This window comes from Microcaecilia unicolor, chromosome 8 (genome assembly GCF_901765095.1).
Source record: "Microcaecilia unicolor chromosome 8, aMicUni1.1, whole genome shotgun sequence".
NCBI lineage: Eukaryota > Metazoa > Chordata > Amphibia > Gymnophiona > Siphonopidae > Microcaecilia > Microcaecilia unicolor.
Window position 1 is genome coordinate 97,138,591 of NC_044038.1, and position 18,994 is coordinate 97,157,584.

At 45.0% G+C, this 18,994-nt stretch overlaps 1 protein-coding gene across 1 annotated transcript in view; it reads left to right on the forward strand.

Annotated features, from left to right (window-relative positions):
* The window catches only part of LOC115475651, a 451,633-nt gene that overhangs the window by 267,961 nt on the left and 164,678 nt on the right, over positions 1–18,994 (forward strand). The window contains exon 16 of the mRNA XM_030211552.1: positions 13,837–13,884. Within this exon, the coding sequence (XP_030067412.1) occupies positions 13,837–13,884 (48 nt within the window). The remainder of the gene's footprint in view (positions 1–13,836; positions 13,885–18,994) is intronic.

Sequence of the window (18,994 nt, forward strand, 5' to 3'; positions counted from 1 at the left end):
CCAGCAGCTGCTGAATCTGCATCAGGGTCGACTCTCCCTGGGCGAGTATGCCATCCAATTTCCGGACCCTCGCAGCAGAGCTGAATGGGATAATCCAGCCTTACTGCAGTATTCTGGCATGGGGTATCGGCTGCCATCAAGGACAAACTCACAGGTCGAGAGCTGCCCATCCAATTTGGACGATCTCATCCATCTCTGCACCCAGGGTGGACATCCGTGTCAGAGAACGTCCTGTGAACGTCGCGCTAGTCAGCAGTTTGGAGGGGCTAGCTCGAAGAGTTCGCAAAAGAATCCTTCCTCCCAGTCGTAGAGCTCGCAAGATGGGCCTGACCTATGCAGGTTGACCGGACAGCCCAGGAGAGACAGCAGAGACACTCTAAGGGTTATGCCTGCATGGGGAGTAAAAGGACACTTGGACCGTGATTGCCCGAAGAGAGGGAAAATCGGGAAACCAGCAGGCCCTGATACCTGCTAGGGAGACAGGGTCAGGGCCGAAGTCCGTTCTCCCCCCGGATGCAAGTTTTGGTTCCAGTTTTGTTGGCAATTAAGGATACCCCCCTGTTTTGAAGCTTTAGTAGACTTGGGTGCGGGAGGCAACTTTATTAGTGAGGACCTGGTGCGGACCCATCAAATTCCTACTGAGGCGGCTACCTTCACCCCATCACTGTTTCAGTGGCTCTGGGACTGGTTCGGGGAGTTTTACGCTCCAGGACCGTGCTATGATGATACGTGTAGGAGTCTTACACAAAGAAGTTATCTCCTTCTATGTCCTCCCGTCGGCCACAGAGTCCCTCATCCTGGGGTTACCCTGGCTTCGCCTGCATAACCCTTGCATTGACTGGGCCCGGGTGAATTGTTCAGCATGGGGCCCCGTGTTGCCAGAAAGTCTGTTTGGACAAGGTCTCTCCGGTACCTGGAACGCCTTCCTCTGGATCAAGCCCAGGTAATGTTACCAGGGCCAGATAAATCCTTTAGAGATGTTTTTTTCCAAACAACAAGCAGAGAGTCTGCTCCTCATCATCCCGATGATTGCACCATAGAGTTACTACCAGCACTGAACCCCCTTGTGGCCGAGTGTACCCCCTGTCTCGTCCGAGACGGAAGCCATGTCCCAGTATATCCGAGATAACCTTGCCCGAGGGTTCATTCGCCCTTGAAGTTGGCAGCGGGTGATGGTTCTTCTTCGTGGAAAAGAAAAATGGGGGGTTGCGGCCCTGATTGACTATAGAGGAATCAATGCAATCACCCGGAAAGACAAATACCCCCTACCCTTGATTTCTGAGATGTTCGACCATCTCCAGGGGGCCCAGACCTTCTCCAAGCTTGATCTCAGAGGGGCCTACAACCTCGTGCGGATCCGGGAATGGGATGAGTGGAAGACGGCGTTTAACACCTGCAACGGGCATTACGAATACCTGGTAATGCTGTTTGGTCTAGCTAATGCCCCAGCGGTCTTCCAGGCCTTCATGAATGACATCTTCAGGGATCTTTTGCATAAGTTTGTAGTGGTCTACCTGGATGACATCCTCATTTTTTCTAGGGCTGAGGAAATCACCAGGAACATGTGAAGATCGTATTGCAACGGTTAAGGGAGAACCACCTCTATGTGAAGTTAGAAAAATGTGAATTCCATCGCTCCGAACTGCTCTTCTTGGGGTACATCATCTCGAACCACGGGTTGTGTATGGACCCCAGTAAGATGACAGCCATCCTGCAGTGGCAGCAACCCACCGGGCGTAAGGCCCTACAACGCTTCTTAGGGTTTGCAAACTATTATAGGCAGTTCATTTGGAATTACTCATCTCTGACCGCTCCCCTTACTGCCTTGACCAGGAAGAATGCTGATGCCCATAACTGGTCACCAGAGGCTTGTAAGGCCTTTGAGAACCTTAAACAGGCTTTTGTCGAGGCACCAGTGCTGAACCATCCCAACCCTGCAAGGAAATTCTTTGTGGAGGTGGACGCATCATCGGTTGGCACAGGGGCAGTGCTGTCCCAAGCCCACTCTAGTGGGAAACTTCTCCCCTGCACTTTCTTTTCTAAGAAGTATACCCCCGCTGAGAAGAATTATGCCATCGGCGATCAGGAACTTTTTGCCATTAAACTGGCTTTGGAAGAGTGGCGTCACCTGCTGAAAGGGGCACAGAAGCCCTTCACAGTATTCACGGACCATAAAAACCTGACCTATTTACGTGAAGCGAGAAGATTGAATCCTCGACAGGCCCGATGGGCATTATTTTTTTCCTGCTTTGATTTCACTCTGATGTACCATCCGGCGGAGAAGAATACCAAGGCAGACGCTCTCTCCAGGTCCATGGAGGCTGACTTGGAGGAGGAACCCTTGCAGTATTTAATTGAACCTGCCACCATTGTGCCCGCTATGACGCTAGCAGTACCTGCGGGTATGACCTTTGTGCCACCCCGTCTGAGGGAAAGGACGCTCCAGTGGGGGCATGCCTCTCGAATGGCCAGACATCCCGGGATCCAGGGGACTAAACGGTTCATCGCCCAGCAGTATTGGTGGCCCTCACTTGATCGTGATGTGCAGGAGTTTGTAGCCGCATGTCCAGAGTGCACCCAACATAAAGCCGATCGTCTGAGACCCCAGGGGTTGTGTCAGGTTTTCCAAGCTGGAACTAGGTTTGTGAGCCCTTGGGCCACTGCTGAGGAGCGACAGTGGCAGGCAAAACCACCCCACACCAGAGACTAGGTAGGACAGGACTGGAACCCCAGACTGGAGTTGCAGCAGAGGTAAACAGGCAGGAATAAGCAGAGCAGGCACACTTAAACTTCACCTGCGCTTGGCCACTTTTCACCAGGAGTTGAGCCCCTGGCTGCAGGTGGCCAGCAGGACTTACTGGGCAAGACAGGACTGGATACCCACTAGGCTGAACCAGGACTGAGGGTCAGAGGGGAAAGGAACATACAGGGGCAGCAGGGCAAGGAAGGGAAAGCTAAAGGGCAGGACTGAAAGCTGCAAACAGCCACTAAAACAGGGAACAAAACACTGAAAAAAGAAGACATAGAACTGAAAGCTGCAGAATAGCCACTAAAGACACAAACAGACAAGGACTAGACACAAAACTACAACCCAGAGACAGGACTAGAGAACAAGCAACTACCGAATCTAAACTACACACAGACTAACTAGAGCAGACAAGAATCTCAGACAAGAAACTAAACTAAGCAAAAGTGCAACAAGCACCAACGTACCAGGGCCTAAGGCGATACAAAGGCAAAGGCAGAGAATTTCCAACTGACTAATAAGCCCAGCAGCAGCTGAGGCTCAGATGCAGCAATCACCAGGCAACTACGGGTGCTGTGTAGGTTCAATCCAAGCAAGCAAGTCTGGCAGCCCGGAAGATCCGGACCGGACTGGGCTGAAATCTGGAATGGGTGACAATAACCAGACAGTCCATTGCAGCCACCAGGTCTGGCCACCAGGTGGCGAGAGGAAGGAGAGCACGAAACATGGGCACAACCATGACAGGTTGCTAATGCCTCTACCTGTACCTGAGAAACCGTGGACCCATATTGCCATGAACTTCATTACGGATCTCCTTATTTCTGAGGGACATACAGTTGTTTGGGTGGTGGTAGACCGGTTCTCTAAGATGGCACACTTCGTACCCATGCCTAACCTTCCTTCGGCTGTGAAGTTGGCACAATATTTCATCAGCTCTATTTTTCATCTCCATGGCCTGCCAGAATCTATCACCTCAGACTGCTGAGTACAATTTGTCTCTAAATTCTGGTGAGCCCTGAATCGGGCCCTTGATGTAAAGTTAAACTTTTCTTCGGGATATCACCCACAGTCCAACAGCCAAACAGAACGCATTAATCAATGCTTGAAGCAATTCTTGAGGATGTATGTCACTGAGCACCACAATTACTGGAGTCAGCTGCTTCCTTGGGCAGAGTTCGCTCATAACTACCGAGTGAGCTCGGTCACAGGTGCTTCTCCCTTCTATATCGTGTATGGGAGACATCCTCGGATACCATCCCCTCTTGAAAACCACTTGGATGTCCAGCAGCGGCTGAGCGGTGAACTTCTCTCCAGCAATTTGGTCCCGTCTGTTCAGAAGGCTCATTAAGTTGACCTCTGAGCGCAATGAAACGCCAAGCGTATAAGTATCGAAGATTGGAACCCGCGCTTTCAAGCCTGGCAATTTGTGTGGGTTGTCCACCGCGTAATCTTCGTCTGAAGATACCCTCCTCCAATTTTGCACCTCGATTTGTGGGGCCGTATCCTATTGTGAGACAAGTGAACTGTGTATGCTATCAGCTAAAGTTACCACCTACATTACGGGTACATAACACATTTCATGTGTCCTTGCTCAGCCAGTGATTCTGAGAAGATGGGCCCTGTGCCCTTATTGGCCTGCTAGCCCAGCGGTATCCCGCCCAGGGGGAATATGAGGTTTGGGACATCTTAGATGCGCGGCGCTTCCGGGGACATCTTCAGTATCTCATTGCGTGAAAGGGATATGAACCTACAGACAACTCCTGGGAGGACGCTACTCATGTACATGCTCCAGTCTTAGTCAGACGGTTTCACCGCCTTTTCCCTCATAAACCTAAACCTCTTGCCCAAGGTAGAGGGGGCCCTTGAAGGGGGGGGGTGATGTTATGATTCTGCTGGTCTGGCAGGGGAGGGGTGTGGACTTCATTCCTGATTGGCTATCAGGGTTTGAGCTGACGTCAGTGGGTAGTACTTAAGCCCACATGTTCTTGCTTTCCCTGCTTTGGCGTTACATTTCTTGGCGGCCTAAAGCCTTTTGCAGTTCTCTGTCAGAACATTACTCTGGTTGTGAATCTGTGTTCCCTGTTCATGGATTTCTATTACTTTAGAAAACTGAAAAACAGCCAAACACAATCCAAAGGGTTGTGTGGAATGAATGTAAAGAAATGAGGAAAGTGGGAAATACCCTCAGAAACCAAGGCTCCAGCCAAGGTCTAATCAACAAGACACTATTATCTATAAAAGACTTTGTGCCCGTGATCAAGTTTCTTTCATGGGGTAAATATTCCCTATTCCACTCATTCAAAATTGCCCATATAGGAGCATCATGCAAATTGCCCATAATAGAGCACACATTTTTTATACAAAAAAGCCCATAATAGAGCACAAATATTAAAGATAACTGAGTAAAAAAAAACTGTTTCAAGCTACAGCATAGCATGCATCAACTTAGCTTAATAATGCTGACTTGACAACCCCACAGTTCAACTGTTGATTTTCACGGGTCCTGATTCGTTTCACCCATAATAGGGCTTCATCAGGAACCACTCAGTTGGATCATACTGACAGGGGTATCAGTCTCAAGCTGACTAAACTTCTCTTATTGTATATCTGTTGCCAGAATGTTTTCGAGTCTACTTGACCTCTTGTGCTGTAGGTTGTGTGTTCTTGTACACGGTATGAACCATTCTTCCGCCATTTTAGGGATAGGTTTAGTTTGTAGTGATCGGTCCATGGTGTTTCTGTCCATTTAATATCTGTTATTCTTAGGTTCTGGTCTGTTGACATTTTATGTGAGATGAGGTTGAGTGTGTGCCCTTTGACATGGGTTGCTTGCATATGTGGCCATTGAGAATCCCATAGTGGAAGAATTCCTTGCATTCTCATGCGTTGATAGAGTTTGGGTCTTCTAGGTGAAGGTTAATGGACTTGGCAGTGGTTTCGGTCCAATCGATTCTTTTGCTGGCTTCTTGCTTTTAATATACCTAAAAAAAAAATTCTATTTGTTTTTGCCTCCAACGCAATCTTTTTCATTGTCCCTCTTTGCCTCTTGCACCAGATCATGCACTCCACTAAGGACTAGGTCTAGAATTTTCCCTTCTCTTGTCGGCTCCTGTACCAGCTGCTACATAAAGCAGTCCTGGAATTTTACCTCCCTAGCATGCCCTGATGTTTCATTTACCCAGTCAATATCGGGGTAATTGAAATCATCCATTGTTATTGTGTGCCCAATTGTTAGCCTCCCTAATTTGCGATAACATTTCACATCTGCCTGTTCATCCTGGCCAGGCGGACGGTAGTACACTCCTATCACTATCCTTTTCCCCCTTTACACATGGAATTTCAATCCACAGTGAATCCAAGATATGTTTTGTTCCTGCAGAATTTTCAATCTATTTGATTCAAGGCCCTTCTAACGTACATGCTATCCCTATACCAATTCAATCCACCTATCACTACGATATAATTTGTACCCCGGTATGACAGTGTCCCACTGGTTATCCTCCTTCCACCAGGATTCAGAGATGCCTATTATATCTAATTTTTCATTTAGTACAATCTATTCTAACTCTCCCATCTTATTTCTTTGGTTTCTGGCATTCGCATATAGACATTCAGACTATGTTTGTTGTTCCTAATTTATTTCATGCTCAGTACTTGACAGTATTTATTTGCAATCTTTTTGTGATTTTTATTTTTATTTAAGGACACCTGATCTACTACGGTTTATTTTGCAACTTCACTATCGGGACACCCTGTCTTCTCTGTTTTTGTGATATCTTTAAAAGATACCTTATTCTGAACCATGCGCTTTTGAGTGACTGTTGGCCTTATTCCGAACCATGCGCTTTTGAGTGACTGCCGGCCTTCTCCCAGTCTCTAGTTTAAAGGCTGTTCTATCTCCTTTATAAATGCCGATGCCAGCAGCCTGGTCCCACCCTGGTTAAGGAGGAGCCCATCCTTTCGGAATAGGCTCCCCCTTCCCCAGAATGTTGCCCAGTTCCTAACAAACCTAAAACCCTCCTCCATCCGCATCATCATCTCATCCGTGCATTGAGGACTCCAGAGCTCTGCCTGTCCTCTGGGTCCTGTTCGTGGAACGGGTAGCACTTCAGAAAATGCTACTCTTGAGGTTCTGGATTTGAGCTTTCTACCTAAAAGCCTAAATTTGGCTTCCAGAACCTCTCTCCCACATTTTCCTATGTCATTGGTACCCACATGTACCAAGACAGCTGACTCCTCCCCAACACTATCTAAAATCCTACTACTACTACTACTATTTAGCATTTCTATAGCGCTACAAGGCATACGCAGTGCTGCACAAACATAGAAGAAAGACAGTCCTGCTCAAGAGCTTACAATCTAATAGACAAAAAATAAATAAGTAAGCAATCAAATCAATTAATGTGAACGGAAGGAAGAGAGGAGGGTAGGTGGAGGGCGAGTGGTTACAAGTGGTTACGAGTCAAACAGCAATGTTAAAGAGGTGGGTTTTCAGTCTAGATTTAAAAGTGGCCAAGGATGGGGCAAGACGTAGGGGCTCAGGAAGTTTATTCCAGGCGTAGGGTGCAGTGAGACAGAAGGCGTGAAGTCTGGAGTTGGTAGTAGTGGAGAAGGGAACAGATAAGAAGGATTTATCCATGGAGCGGAGTGGCGGGAGCAGGGGGTGTAGGAAGGAACGAGTGTGGAGAGATACTGGGGAGCAGCAGAGTGAGTACATTTATAGGTAGTAGAAGAAGTTTGACAGGATGCGAAAACGGATAGGGAGCCAGTGAAGGGTCTTGAGGCGAGGGGTAGTATGAGTAAAGGACACTGGCGGAAGATGAGACGGGCAGCAGAGTTTTTGAACCAACTGGAGAGGGGAGAGCTGACAAAGTGGGAGGCCAGCAAGAAGCAGATTGCAGTAGTCTAACGAGAGGTGGACAGGGTTGTGTGATGAGGGTTTTGGTAGAGTGCTCGGAAAGAAAGGGGCGGATTTTACAGATGTTGTAAAGAAAGAAAACGACAGGTCTTTGCAATCTGCTGGATATGAGCAGAGAAGGAGAGGAAGACGGTCAAAGATGACCCCAAGGTTTCGAGCTGAGGAGACAGTGGAGAATGAAGAGAGCCATCAACAGAAATAGAAAACGGGGGGAGCGGGGGAGGTGGGGTTTGGGGGGGAAACTGAGAAGCTCGGTTTTGGTCATATTTAATTTCAGGTGGCGTTGAGACATCCAGACAGCAATGTCAGACAAGCACGCTGAAACTTTGGTTTGGATGCAAGGTGAGATATCAGGGGTAGAAAGGTAGATTTGGGAGGTCATCAGCATAGAGATGGTAGGAAAAGCCATGGGATGAGATTAATGAACCAAGGGAAGAAGTGTAGATAGAAAAGAGGAGGGGGACCAAGAACAGAACCCTGAGGTACGCCGACAGGCAGAGGGATAGAAGTAGAAGAGGATCCACCAGAGTGAACACTAAAGGTGCGGAGGGAGAGGTAGGAAGAGAACCAGGAAAGGACAGAGCCCTGGAATCCAAGTGAGGACAGGGTATCGAGAAGTATGCTGTGATCGGACAGTGTCAAAAGCAGCGGAAAGATCAAGAATGAGGATGGAATATGACCTCTGGATTTAGCCAGTAATAGGTCATTGGAGACTTTAGTAAGCGTAGTTTCGGTTGAGTGGAGAGGGCGAAACCAGATTGTAGTGGGTCAAGAATAGCATGTGAGGATGAGAAAATCAAGGCAGCGGGCGGTGAACAGCATGCTCAAGTAATTTGGAGAGAAAAGGAAGGAGGGAGATGGGTCGGGTAATTAGAGGGACAAGTAGGGTCGAGTGAAGGCTTCTTAAGGAGAGGGTGTGACCACAGCATGTTTAAGGCAGCAGGACAGTCGCAGTGGAAAGTGAGAGGTTGAGAATGTGACAGATAAAAGGAATGATAGCAGGAGAGATGGCATTAAGAAGGTGGGTGGGAATGGGATCAGAGGAACAGGTGGTACATTTTGAGGAAGAAAGGAGAAGTGTAGTTTCCTCAATAGTAACTTCAGGAAAGGAGGAAAGGGAATGAGGGGAAGGAGAGAGAGGGGAACGGACTAGTGGAGGGAGAGGTGCTGAGGTAGAGAAAGCAAGGTTATCTTTTGAACCTTGTTGTGAAAGAATTCAGCAAGGGTCTGAGGAGATAATGAAGGGGGAGTTGGGGGGAGGGGGCACCTTGAGGAGAGAGTTCAATGTGGTGAAGAGAAGTCGAGGATTAGAGCCAAGAGAGTTGGTCAGTTGGATATAATAATCCTGTTTGGCACGTAAAAGAGCAGATTGGAAGGAGGTCAGCATGAACTTAAAGTGTAAGAAATCAGCAAGGGCCCGAGATTTTCCGCCAGAGGCGTCGGCGGAGCGGGTACAGGAACGTAGGTTAGCGGATATTAGAAGTCAGCTAAGGTTGGGGTTTTGTACGCCTTACAGGGCGGGTCATCAAAGGTGCAAGAGTGTCTAGGCAGAGGATAGAGTATTGTTGTAGGAAGAAACAGCCTCGTTGACAGACGTAGATGGTGCCACAGTAGAGAGGAGGTTTGAAACATGGGAGGATAGAGATGAAGGGTCAATATAGTGAAGATTCCTAGATAAATAGATAAGATAGGACGGGACTGGGAGGGAGGAGATTTAAGTGTGAAGTTATAAGATGGGGATCAGAGGAGGAAGATCAGAGGCAAGGAAACTAGAGGGGTGAACAGTTGGAGGAGAAGATGAGATCAAGACAGTGACCATTTTGATGAGTGGGGGAGGTGGAGTATGTTGGAGATTAAGGAGGACGTTAAAGCGAGTACTTGGAAATATAAGAGTTGGAAGGATCATTAGCAGGAATATTAAAGTCACCAAGGATGAGAGAGGGGGAGGAAGGATCATGGAAGAAAGGAAAGCCAGGCGTCAAAGTCACTGAATGAAAATGATGAAAGGGACTTATCTAGGTGATGCGTGAGGTCCACCACCTTCGCACTAGGCAAGCAAGTAACCAGGCGATCCTCATGTCCACCAGCCACCCAGCTATCTACATGCTAATAATCAAATTACCCACTACAACAGCTGTCCTAACCCTTCCCACCTGGGCAATAGCTCCTGGAGACACATCCTCGATGTGAGAGAATATTGCAGTCCCTGGTGTGCTGGTCCTGTCTACAGGATTACTTTCCAGATTCACCAGAGTGATGCTGTTCTTTTAGAAGGACTGCCTCCTCCAAGGCAGCACAAGGGGCTACCAGATTGGAGATGAGACTTCTCTACAACGTCCCTGTAGGCCCTCCTCTATGTACCTCTCTTCTCCCTCAGTTCCTCCAATGTCTATACTCTAGCCTCAAGAGAATGGAACTATTCTCTGAGGATAGGAGCGTCTGTTGCATTGAGCACACATGTTTGACATCTCACCAACTGGGAGATAATCATACATGTGACAGGTCAATGCAAAAGACTGGATAGCACCCTCTCGCTGCTGGACTACTGGACTGCATCTTAGTATTATAGAGTTGTTTAATTAAAACTCTTAAGGTACTAGGGATATCAGATGAATATAATGATCCCTTTGACCTTTGTAATTTGTAATTTATTTAGAGTTTGCTTCTTAGAAACAAATAAATGTAATTCAGACTCTAATGAAAATGAAAATTCCCCTCTTGTCTTAATTAGATAATTGACTATAAATTGAGCCTGCAAATAGGTGGGGAAATGTGGGGATACAAGTGCAATAAATAAATAAATAAATAGTTGAACTAGGGGTGGGTGGAATGAGGACTGAACTGTGGCCCCTGTGCCTTCGGAGAAACTTCAAGTATTAAACTGTGGGGAAAAGGGGATGGAGACTAGGTAATAGTTTGCTTGCTTTGTTTGTTTTTTAATTGTTTACTGTGTTTATCACTATCCTGTAATTCCTCTTTTAAACCTTAATTTTTAAGTTACCAAGCTCAGAATAAAATAATGTCACTTACGCTACAGAGATGTCCTATTCTCTCAGAACTTCTCAGAAGAAAGTTGAGTGGGACCTTTCTCTCTGTAAGTTTGAATTCTAAGGAGACTATTTCAAACAAACCCTTTGAAACTAGCCAGTAATCAAATCACCCTTAGTAACCTTAGTAACTGTTTCTACTTCCTCACACCTAAATTCACACCTAATTCAGGTCTACTGCAATGCTACCTCTCCAGCAGGCAAGAAGCTAGTTACTATCCTTTTTATACTTTAGGCTGTTAAGTTTCTACCTCTAGGGAAATTTTCAGTTTAAAACTATAGGGAAAAAGGGATTGTATATCTTATGGAAACTAATTAATAATTCTTGCTTGCCCTCTCTTATATTTTTATTTTCTTTCTAAGACTGAACTGGGGCCCTTCGTGCCTTCTAGAGACTATCTGTTAATGGCTGTGTCAGAAGCTTCAAGTTTTAAAACTATGAGGAAAAGGGTATGGAGACTAGCTAATAAAGTTTGCTTGCTTTTTTTTTTAATTCTGTGTTTATCACTATCCTGCAATTTCTCTGTTAAACTCGTGTAGAGAGATGTGGTAGCCAGTCCACTTTTAAAGGTAATCAATAGAAATAGAATAAAATAAAATATAGAAAATAAAATAAGATGATACCTTTTTTATTGAACTAATTTTTTATTAGCTTTCGAAGGTAGCCCTTCTTCATCGAGATCAGAATATGCAAATTTTGATATGTAACAGCGAATATAAGTGAAACATCAAAGTAATTCAGTGGCAGTCTGAAAGGATGAGGAGATAGGGGTGGGTTAGGTGAGATTGAGACAGGGAGGGTTGAGAGGATTTATTTATTTATGGCATGTGTATCCACATTTCCCACCTCTTTGCAGGCTCAGGGACTGGAGATATGCATGGTGATCCGAGGGTGACAAAGCAGTGAATTTCATGGCTTATAATGGGCTAGAAAACCCAGATCTTTGTTAAGGCTCTCTGGTGGTGCCAAAATATTAATCATTTGACTTCAAAGGTCTTGCGTTCCTGTATTGTTTTAAAGTTTCCTTTCAATATTCTCACCAAAACACCATTGCTGATCAATGTGTGTCTTCCCAGGAAGACACACATTGATCAGCATTGGTGGAGTTTTTAGGTTAGCACCAGCTGGTTCTTATTACCCCTGATGCAGCCTGTACTTTTGGCGAAACATAGCCCTGTCAGGGACCTGTTTTTAAGTCCTGGGAGTTTCGAAACAATTCATTAAAGACTGTGTTTTTTTAAATAAGATCTGCTTCTTTCTTTTGTTCCACGGTGGATATTGTTGACCAATTGCCTTCTTGTTTTCTTACCCCTTATCAGTCATGTACAGCATCTCCCTTCTGTGTTCCTGTCCCTAACCTCCCCCATGTTCAACATTTGCTATCTGAGTATCCCCATCCTTCCCCCTTATTCTCATATTCAGCATTTTTATTTATTCATTTATTGCATTTGTACCCCATATTATCCCACCTTTTTGCAGGCTCAATGTGGCTTACAGAGTAAGGTTATGATAAAGTCAGTACATGATTTAAATACAGTTGATCATAAGCTGAGGTAAGAGAGGTGATAGATGGGCTGATGTTGGGTAGGTTGTATGAGAAATGTTTTAGGTGTGTTTGAGTGATTTGGGGGATGAATTGTATCATTGAGGGTGGTTATTGTAAGCTTTGTTAAAGAGGTGTGTTTTCAGAGCTTTGCGGAAGCTGGTTAGATTGTTCATGGTTTTCAGGGTTTTGGGTAGCACATTCCAAAACTATGTGCTTTTGTATGCAAAGGTCGTAGCATAAGCTTGTTTGTACTTCATTCCTTTGCAGCTGGGGAAATTCAGGTTTAGGAATTTGCGGGCTGATCTTTTGAGGGCATCTGTCCTCTGTGTCCCTATCATACTCTGTGCAATATCTCCTCTCTGTGTCCCTGCCCCTATGTTCCCTCCATGCTCAGCATCTCCTCTCTGTGACCTTCCCATGTCCAGATTCACCCCTCTCTCTTCCCTTCCTCTTGCACCCCACATCCCAGGCCCATATTCTCTCCTTCTCTCTCCCCTGCTGCCCCATATACCCCCCAACCCATGCCAGCATCTTTCCCTCTCTTTTTCTTGCTGCCCCTGCTCCTCCACCTCCATCTTTCCCTCTCTCACTTTGACCGCTGCCCCCTTGGACTAGCATCCCTCTCTCCCTCCCTCTATTGATCCAGTATTTCTCCCTCTCTCTTGCCTCTGGTCCACTCCCTCTCTCTCTCTCTCTCTCTCTCTCTCTCTCACACACACACACACACACACTCTCTCTCTCTCTCTCTCTTCCCTCTGGTCCAATCTCTTTCTTCCCTCTGCTTCCCCCTCGGGTCCAGAATTTCTTCCCTCTCTACCTCCCTCCCTGGTATAGGAGGCCCGGAATCTCTCCATCTCCTTCCCTCCCCCCCCCCCTCCATAGTCTGACATCACTCCCTTCCTCTATACCTCTCAAATCTGACATTTCTCTCTAGCAGCCAGTCACCCATGGTCCTCCAAATTTTTGCCAGCAGTAGCAGCAATGAAAACAGGTAGAGTCTTGCTGGGCTTGTCAGGATCTTTCTTCTGCTGGGTCCTACCTCCTCTGATGTAACTTCATGTGGTTGAGATCCAGTAGAGGAAAGATCCTGAAAGGGCTGGCTGGTGTAGACCTGTTTTCATCATTATCACTGGTGGCATGAGTTTGGAGGACTGTGGACATGGGCTACAGAGAGAAATACCAGTCTTAGCTGGGGGGCAGTGGGAAGGGGAAGAAAGGTGAGAGAGAGAGAGAGAGAGAGACCAGACAGTGGGAGAAGAGGTAAGGAGAGAGAGAGTGCTGAACAACAGGGGAATGAGGAGAGGCAGGGAGAAAGAGAGATGACAGATAGTGGGAATGGAAATTAGGAAGCCAATAGATTAGAGGGCTCTTTAGTTCAACAGCAAGCAGTCCCTACCAGCCTTGAGCTTTTTGCCATGATTGCTTAATGGTAGCTATATCCCTAGTAAAGTTTTCCATAGTGTGTTTTTCCTCCAGGATGAAAGAAGTTGGAAGAGACTTTAGATATGTATTCCAGGGATGTCTCCTATGGATTTAAGACACAAAATATGTTTGCTAAAATTTCTGCTTTATTTTCAGAAACATGGATGTATAACATCTTCCATACGAAACCTGGAGAGCCAAAAAGTGAGCATCAAATTCTATTTCTGGAAAATTTGGAGAACCACCAATGATAATTGCAGAAAAGTGGTGCTACAGCTAGCAGTACTGATACAGTTCAATATATGATACTGTTGATACTTAGATCATCTGTGATTGCCAAATTTTGACAATTTGTTTACAGCAGTGTAGTGAGAGATTTCCTTGAAGTCATAAAATAAGATTTAAATAGCTTAATCCTGTATTATATTAGAAGCATTCTAATTTTATATATATATATATATATATATATATATATATATATATATATATATATATATATATATATATATATATAATGCTTTTCCACTTGTAGAATATGTTTTGGATGTAGAAAAACATTTTTTTAATTACCCCTTACTAATAACATACATCATTTTTGCACATTTCAAGGAGAAACTACCCATGGCATTTCCCTTTAAAAATTAAAGGGTCGATATTCAGCTGGCGGCACTCAGCAGTTTGCTGACCGCCACCGGCATTATGCTTAGAAATTCAATGTTGGGCCATGTCCGGGCTTCAGTATTGAATTTCCAGGTTTAAGGAGTCGGCTAACCCATAAACGGTTTAGTGTGATATTCAGCACTTAACTGGCTATGGGGCACCACATAAAGATAAAACTGACTTTTATATGGTCTTATTTGTGCAGTGACCTTGGCTGGTTAAGTGCTGAATATCAGCACTTAACCCACCAAGTGCTGACTCTGCCACTGGAACACCCCTAAAATAACTGGGTTTGAGTTTGTTGCTAACTGGACATTTTCAGCAGCACTAACTGGTTAAGTACCACTGAAAATGACCAGCTGGCTCAAGCAAGGAATTTAACTGACCAGGAGCCATTTCTGGCCAGTTAAATTGCTTTGAATATCGACCCTAGTAATTGCCCTAGTAATATGAACAATGTAGCAATAGGAGCATACAAATATCCTTAAGCATAAAAGCTAGGCTGTGACATAAAAGAGTAAACGGTTTTCATTTATATAAACAATTGTCCAAAAGACATCATTGTGACAGTGAAATACTGAACTATATTTACATTACTGTCACATGTATATATTATTTTTATGCTACATTGTAAATATATTTCTTCAAGGACAGGCAGGATATATATAATCTTACATCTGAGTAAAGTCATCTGACTGAGCCTGCTTGGGAACACTCTCCAGCTTATTTACAACAAACATTTGAGAGCATTGCTCTGTACATGTGTGTGCCTTCCCACCTGCCATTGTTGAGCAGCACCTAGCCAGTTGCCATTTTGCCACAGAGCATCATGTTCATACTCTTCTGTGTTCATGTCAGCTTATGTCAAAAATCAATTGCAATTGTTCCACATGAAGTTTTCCTATTTTCGATTCTCCTTTACCACATAAATCCTGTCAGTGTCTCACACTGTGGGACTGATTCTAATCCTTAATGTGAGGAACATTCATTCCCCATGATGTTGGAGGAAGTGCAACAGCCTTCAAGGACCTGTGACAAATATTCCAATATACCCCAGGTGTCTCAGGGGATGTGGCAATCCCAATGGTATTGCCCAAGTCTTTGTCAATAGCAATTCTTAAAATGCAGCTTATCCCTGCCAACCTCGCAGACTTATACACCTATAATATACGGCCTTTGTGGTCATCTATAAGACAGACTCTTTCTTTGTGGCGGACATACCCTCTATCTTTAGTGGGGCGTATAGCACTGTATAATATGATTCTAGTCCTGAAATGGCTATATATTTTTCAGATGCCCCCTTTGTATTTACATGGAAAGGATGAACGTGACTTACATAAAATGTTACAGGCATACCTATGGCAAGGGAAGAGGGCCCGTCTGCCGATAGCGATACTGTGTAAACCCAAGCGAGTAAACAAACATGTGGACAAAGGGGAGCCGGTTGATATTGTGTATCTGGATTTTCAAAAGGCGTTTGATAAGGTACCCCATGAAAGGCTATAGAGGAAATTGGAGGGTCATGGGATAGGAGGAAATGTCCTATTGTGGATTAAAAACTGGTTGAAGGATAAGAAACAGATAGTGGGGTTAAATGGGCAGTATTCACAATGAAGAAGGGTAGTTAGTGGGGTTCCTCAGGGGTCTGTGATAGGACCGCTGCTTTTTAACATATTTATAAATGATTTAGAGATGGGAGTAACTAGCGAGGTAATTAAATTTGCTGATGACACAAAGTTATTCAAAGTCATTAACTCGCGACAGGATTGTGAAAAATTACAGAAGGATCTTACGAGACTGGGAGACTGGGAGCTAAATGACATTTAATGTGAGCAAGTGCAAGGTGATGCATGTGGGAAAAAAGAACTCGAATTATAGCTACGTCATGCAAGATTCCATGTTAGGAGTTACGGACCAAGAAAGGGATCTGGGTGTCGTCGTCGATAATACACTGAAACCTTCTGCTCAGTGTGCTGCTGCGGCTAGGAAAGCGAATAGAATGTTGGGTATTATTATTTTTTTTTGTTACATTTGTACCCTGCGCTTTCCCACTCATGGCAGGCTCAATGCGGCTTACATGGGGCAATGGAGGATCAAGTGACTTGCCCAGAATCACAAGGAACTGCCTGTGCCTGAAGTGGGAATTGAACTCAGTTCCTTGGTTTCCCAGGACCAAAGTCCACCACCCTAACCACTAGGCCAATATGGAAAACAGGTGTGAGGATGTTATAATGCCGTTGTATCGCTCCATGGTGCGACCGCACTTTGAGTATTCTGTTCAATACTGGTCGCCGCATCTCAAGAAAGATATAGTAGAATTGGAAAAGGTGCAGCGGAGGGCGACTAAAATGATAGCGGGGATGGGACGACTTCCCTAAGAAGAAAGACTAAGGAGGCTAGGGCTTTTCAGCTTTGAGAAGAGACGGCTGAGGGGGGACATGATAGAGGTATATAAAATAATGAGTGGAGTGGAACAGGTGGATGTGAAGCATCTGTTCACACTTTCCAAAAATACTAGGACTAGGGGGCATGCAATGAAACTACAGTGTAGTAAATTTAAAACAAATAGGAGAAAATTTTTCTTCACCCAACGCTTAATTAAACTCTGGAATTCGTTGCCGGAGAATGTGGTGAAGGCGGTTAGCTTAGTAGAGTTTAAAAAGGGGTTAGACGGTTTCCTAAAGGACAAGTCCATAAACTACTACTAAATGGACTTGGGAAAAATCCACAATACCAGGAATAACATGTATAGAATGTTTGTACGTTTGGGAAGCTTGCCAGGTGCCCTTGGCCTGAATTGGCCGCTGTCGTGGACAGGATGCTAGGCTCGATGAACCTTTGGTCTTTTCCCAGTGTGGCATTACTTATGTACTTATGTAGCGGGTTGGGTTTGATCCATGTGAGATATCTTACTGTGGTATGCACTATGAGGTAGATTAATGATTGATTCCAGAATGTGTCAGATTTCTCTGTTTCTAGCCTGGAACCTTTTTCTTTTTTGTAATTATCACTTTAGTTGGCAACTTCACACCATACCAAAGCGCCCCCCATCAATTCTTCGAGCTAACTGGTTTATCCAAGCAGCATGGGCAGTCTGGAGATGGCTGTGCAGGAGACATCATTTTTCAGCAGCGACGTCCCCCTTCTTGGCATTGTAACATAACCCAGATTTTCCTGCAGGCACGGAGTCTCCAGTGTTTTCTCATTGGGCCACACTGGGGATACATTATCTGTTACAAGTGCTGACAGAAGATGGCCACTTACAGTCTTTTGAAGACTCAAGAAGAAGAACACGGGGATGAATACCGGATGAAACTGAAAGAAGCCAAGAGAGAGATACGTCTGGCGAAAGCGCAAGCGGAAGAACAAATGGCTAGAAATGTAAGGAGGGATGACAAAAATTTCTTCAGGTATATTAGTGAAAGGAGAATGACTAAAAAGGGAATTGTGAGACTAAAAGATACTGCAAACTGCTATGTGGATAATGATGAAGAAAAAGCAAATTTGCTAAATAGATACTTTTGTTCTGTTTTCACAGAAGAAAATCCTGGAGCAGGACCGCGATGGACTGGAAAAAGTACAAATGAGAATGGAGTGGATATAGCACCGTTCACGGGAGAGAGTGTGTATGAGCAACTTCAAAATCTAAAGGTGGACAAAGCCATGGGACCGGACGGGATCCACCCCACGATATTGAGGGAACTCAGAGAGGTTCTGGCGGGTCCTCTTAAATATTTGTTTAATAAATCCTTGCAAACGGGAGAGGTTCCGAGGGATTGAAGAACAGCGGATGTGGTCCCTCTTCACAAAAGTAGCGATAGGGAAGAAGTTGGAAACTACAGGCCGGGAAGCGATGCTGAAGGAAAGGATAGTGAATTTTCTGGAAACCAATAAGTTGCAAGATCTGAGACAACATGGTTTTACCAAAGGGAAATCGTGCCAAACAAATCTCATTGAGTTCTTTGATTGGGTGACTGGAGAACTGAATCAGGGACGAGCTATAGACGTAATCTACTTAGATTTCAGCAAAGCTTTTGACACGGTTCCCCACAGGAGGCTCTTAAATAAACTGGATGGGCTGAAGATAGGGCCCGAAGTGGTGAACTGGATTAGGAACTGGTTGACGGACAGACGCCAGAGGGTGGTGGTTAATGAAATTCGCTTGGATGAGGGAAAGATGAGTAGTGGAGTGTAACAGAGTGGACACCTGGGAGGGAGTGGAAAACATGAAAAAGGATCTCAGGAAGCTAGCAGAATGGTCTAAGGTTTGGCAATTAAAATTCAATGTGAAGAAATGCAAAGTGATGCACTTAGGGAGTAGAAATCCACGGGAGACGTATGTGTTAGGCGGTGACAGTCTGATAGGTACGGACGGGGAGAGGGATCTTGGGGTGATAGTATCTGAGGATCTGAAGGCGACAAAACAGTGTGACAAGACGGTGGCCATAACTAGAAGGTTGCTAGGCTGTATAGAGAGAGGTGTGACCAGCAGAAGAAAAGAGGTTTTAATGCCCCTGTATAAGTCGTTGTTGAGGCCCTACCTGGAGTATTGTATTCAATTTTGGAGGCCGTATCTTGCTAAGGATGTAAAAAGAATTGAAGCGGTGCAAAGAAAAGCTATGAGAATGGTATGGGATTTGCATTACAAGACGTA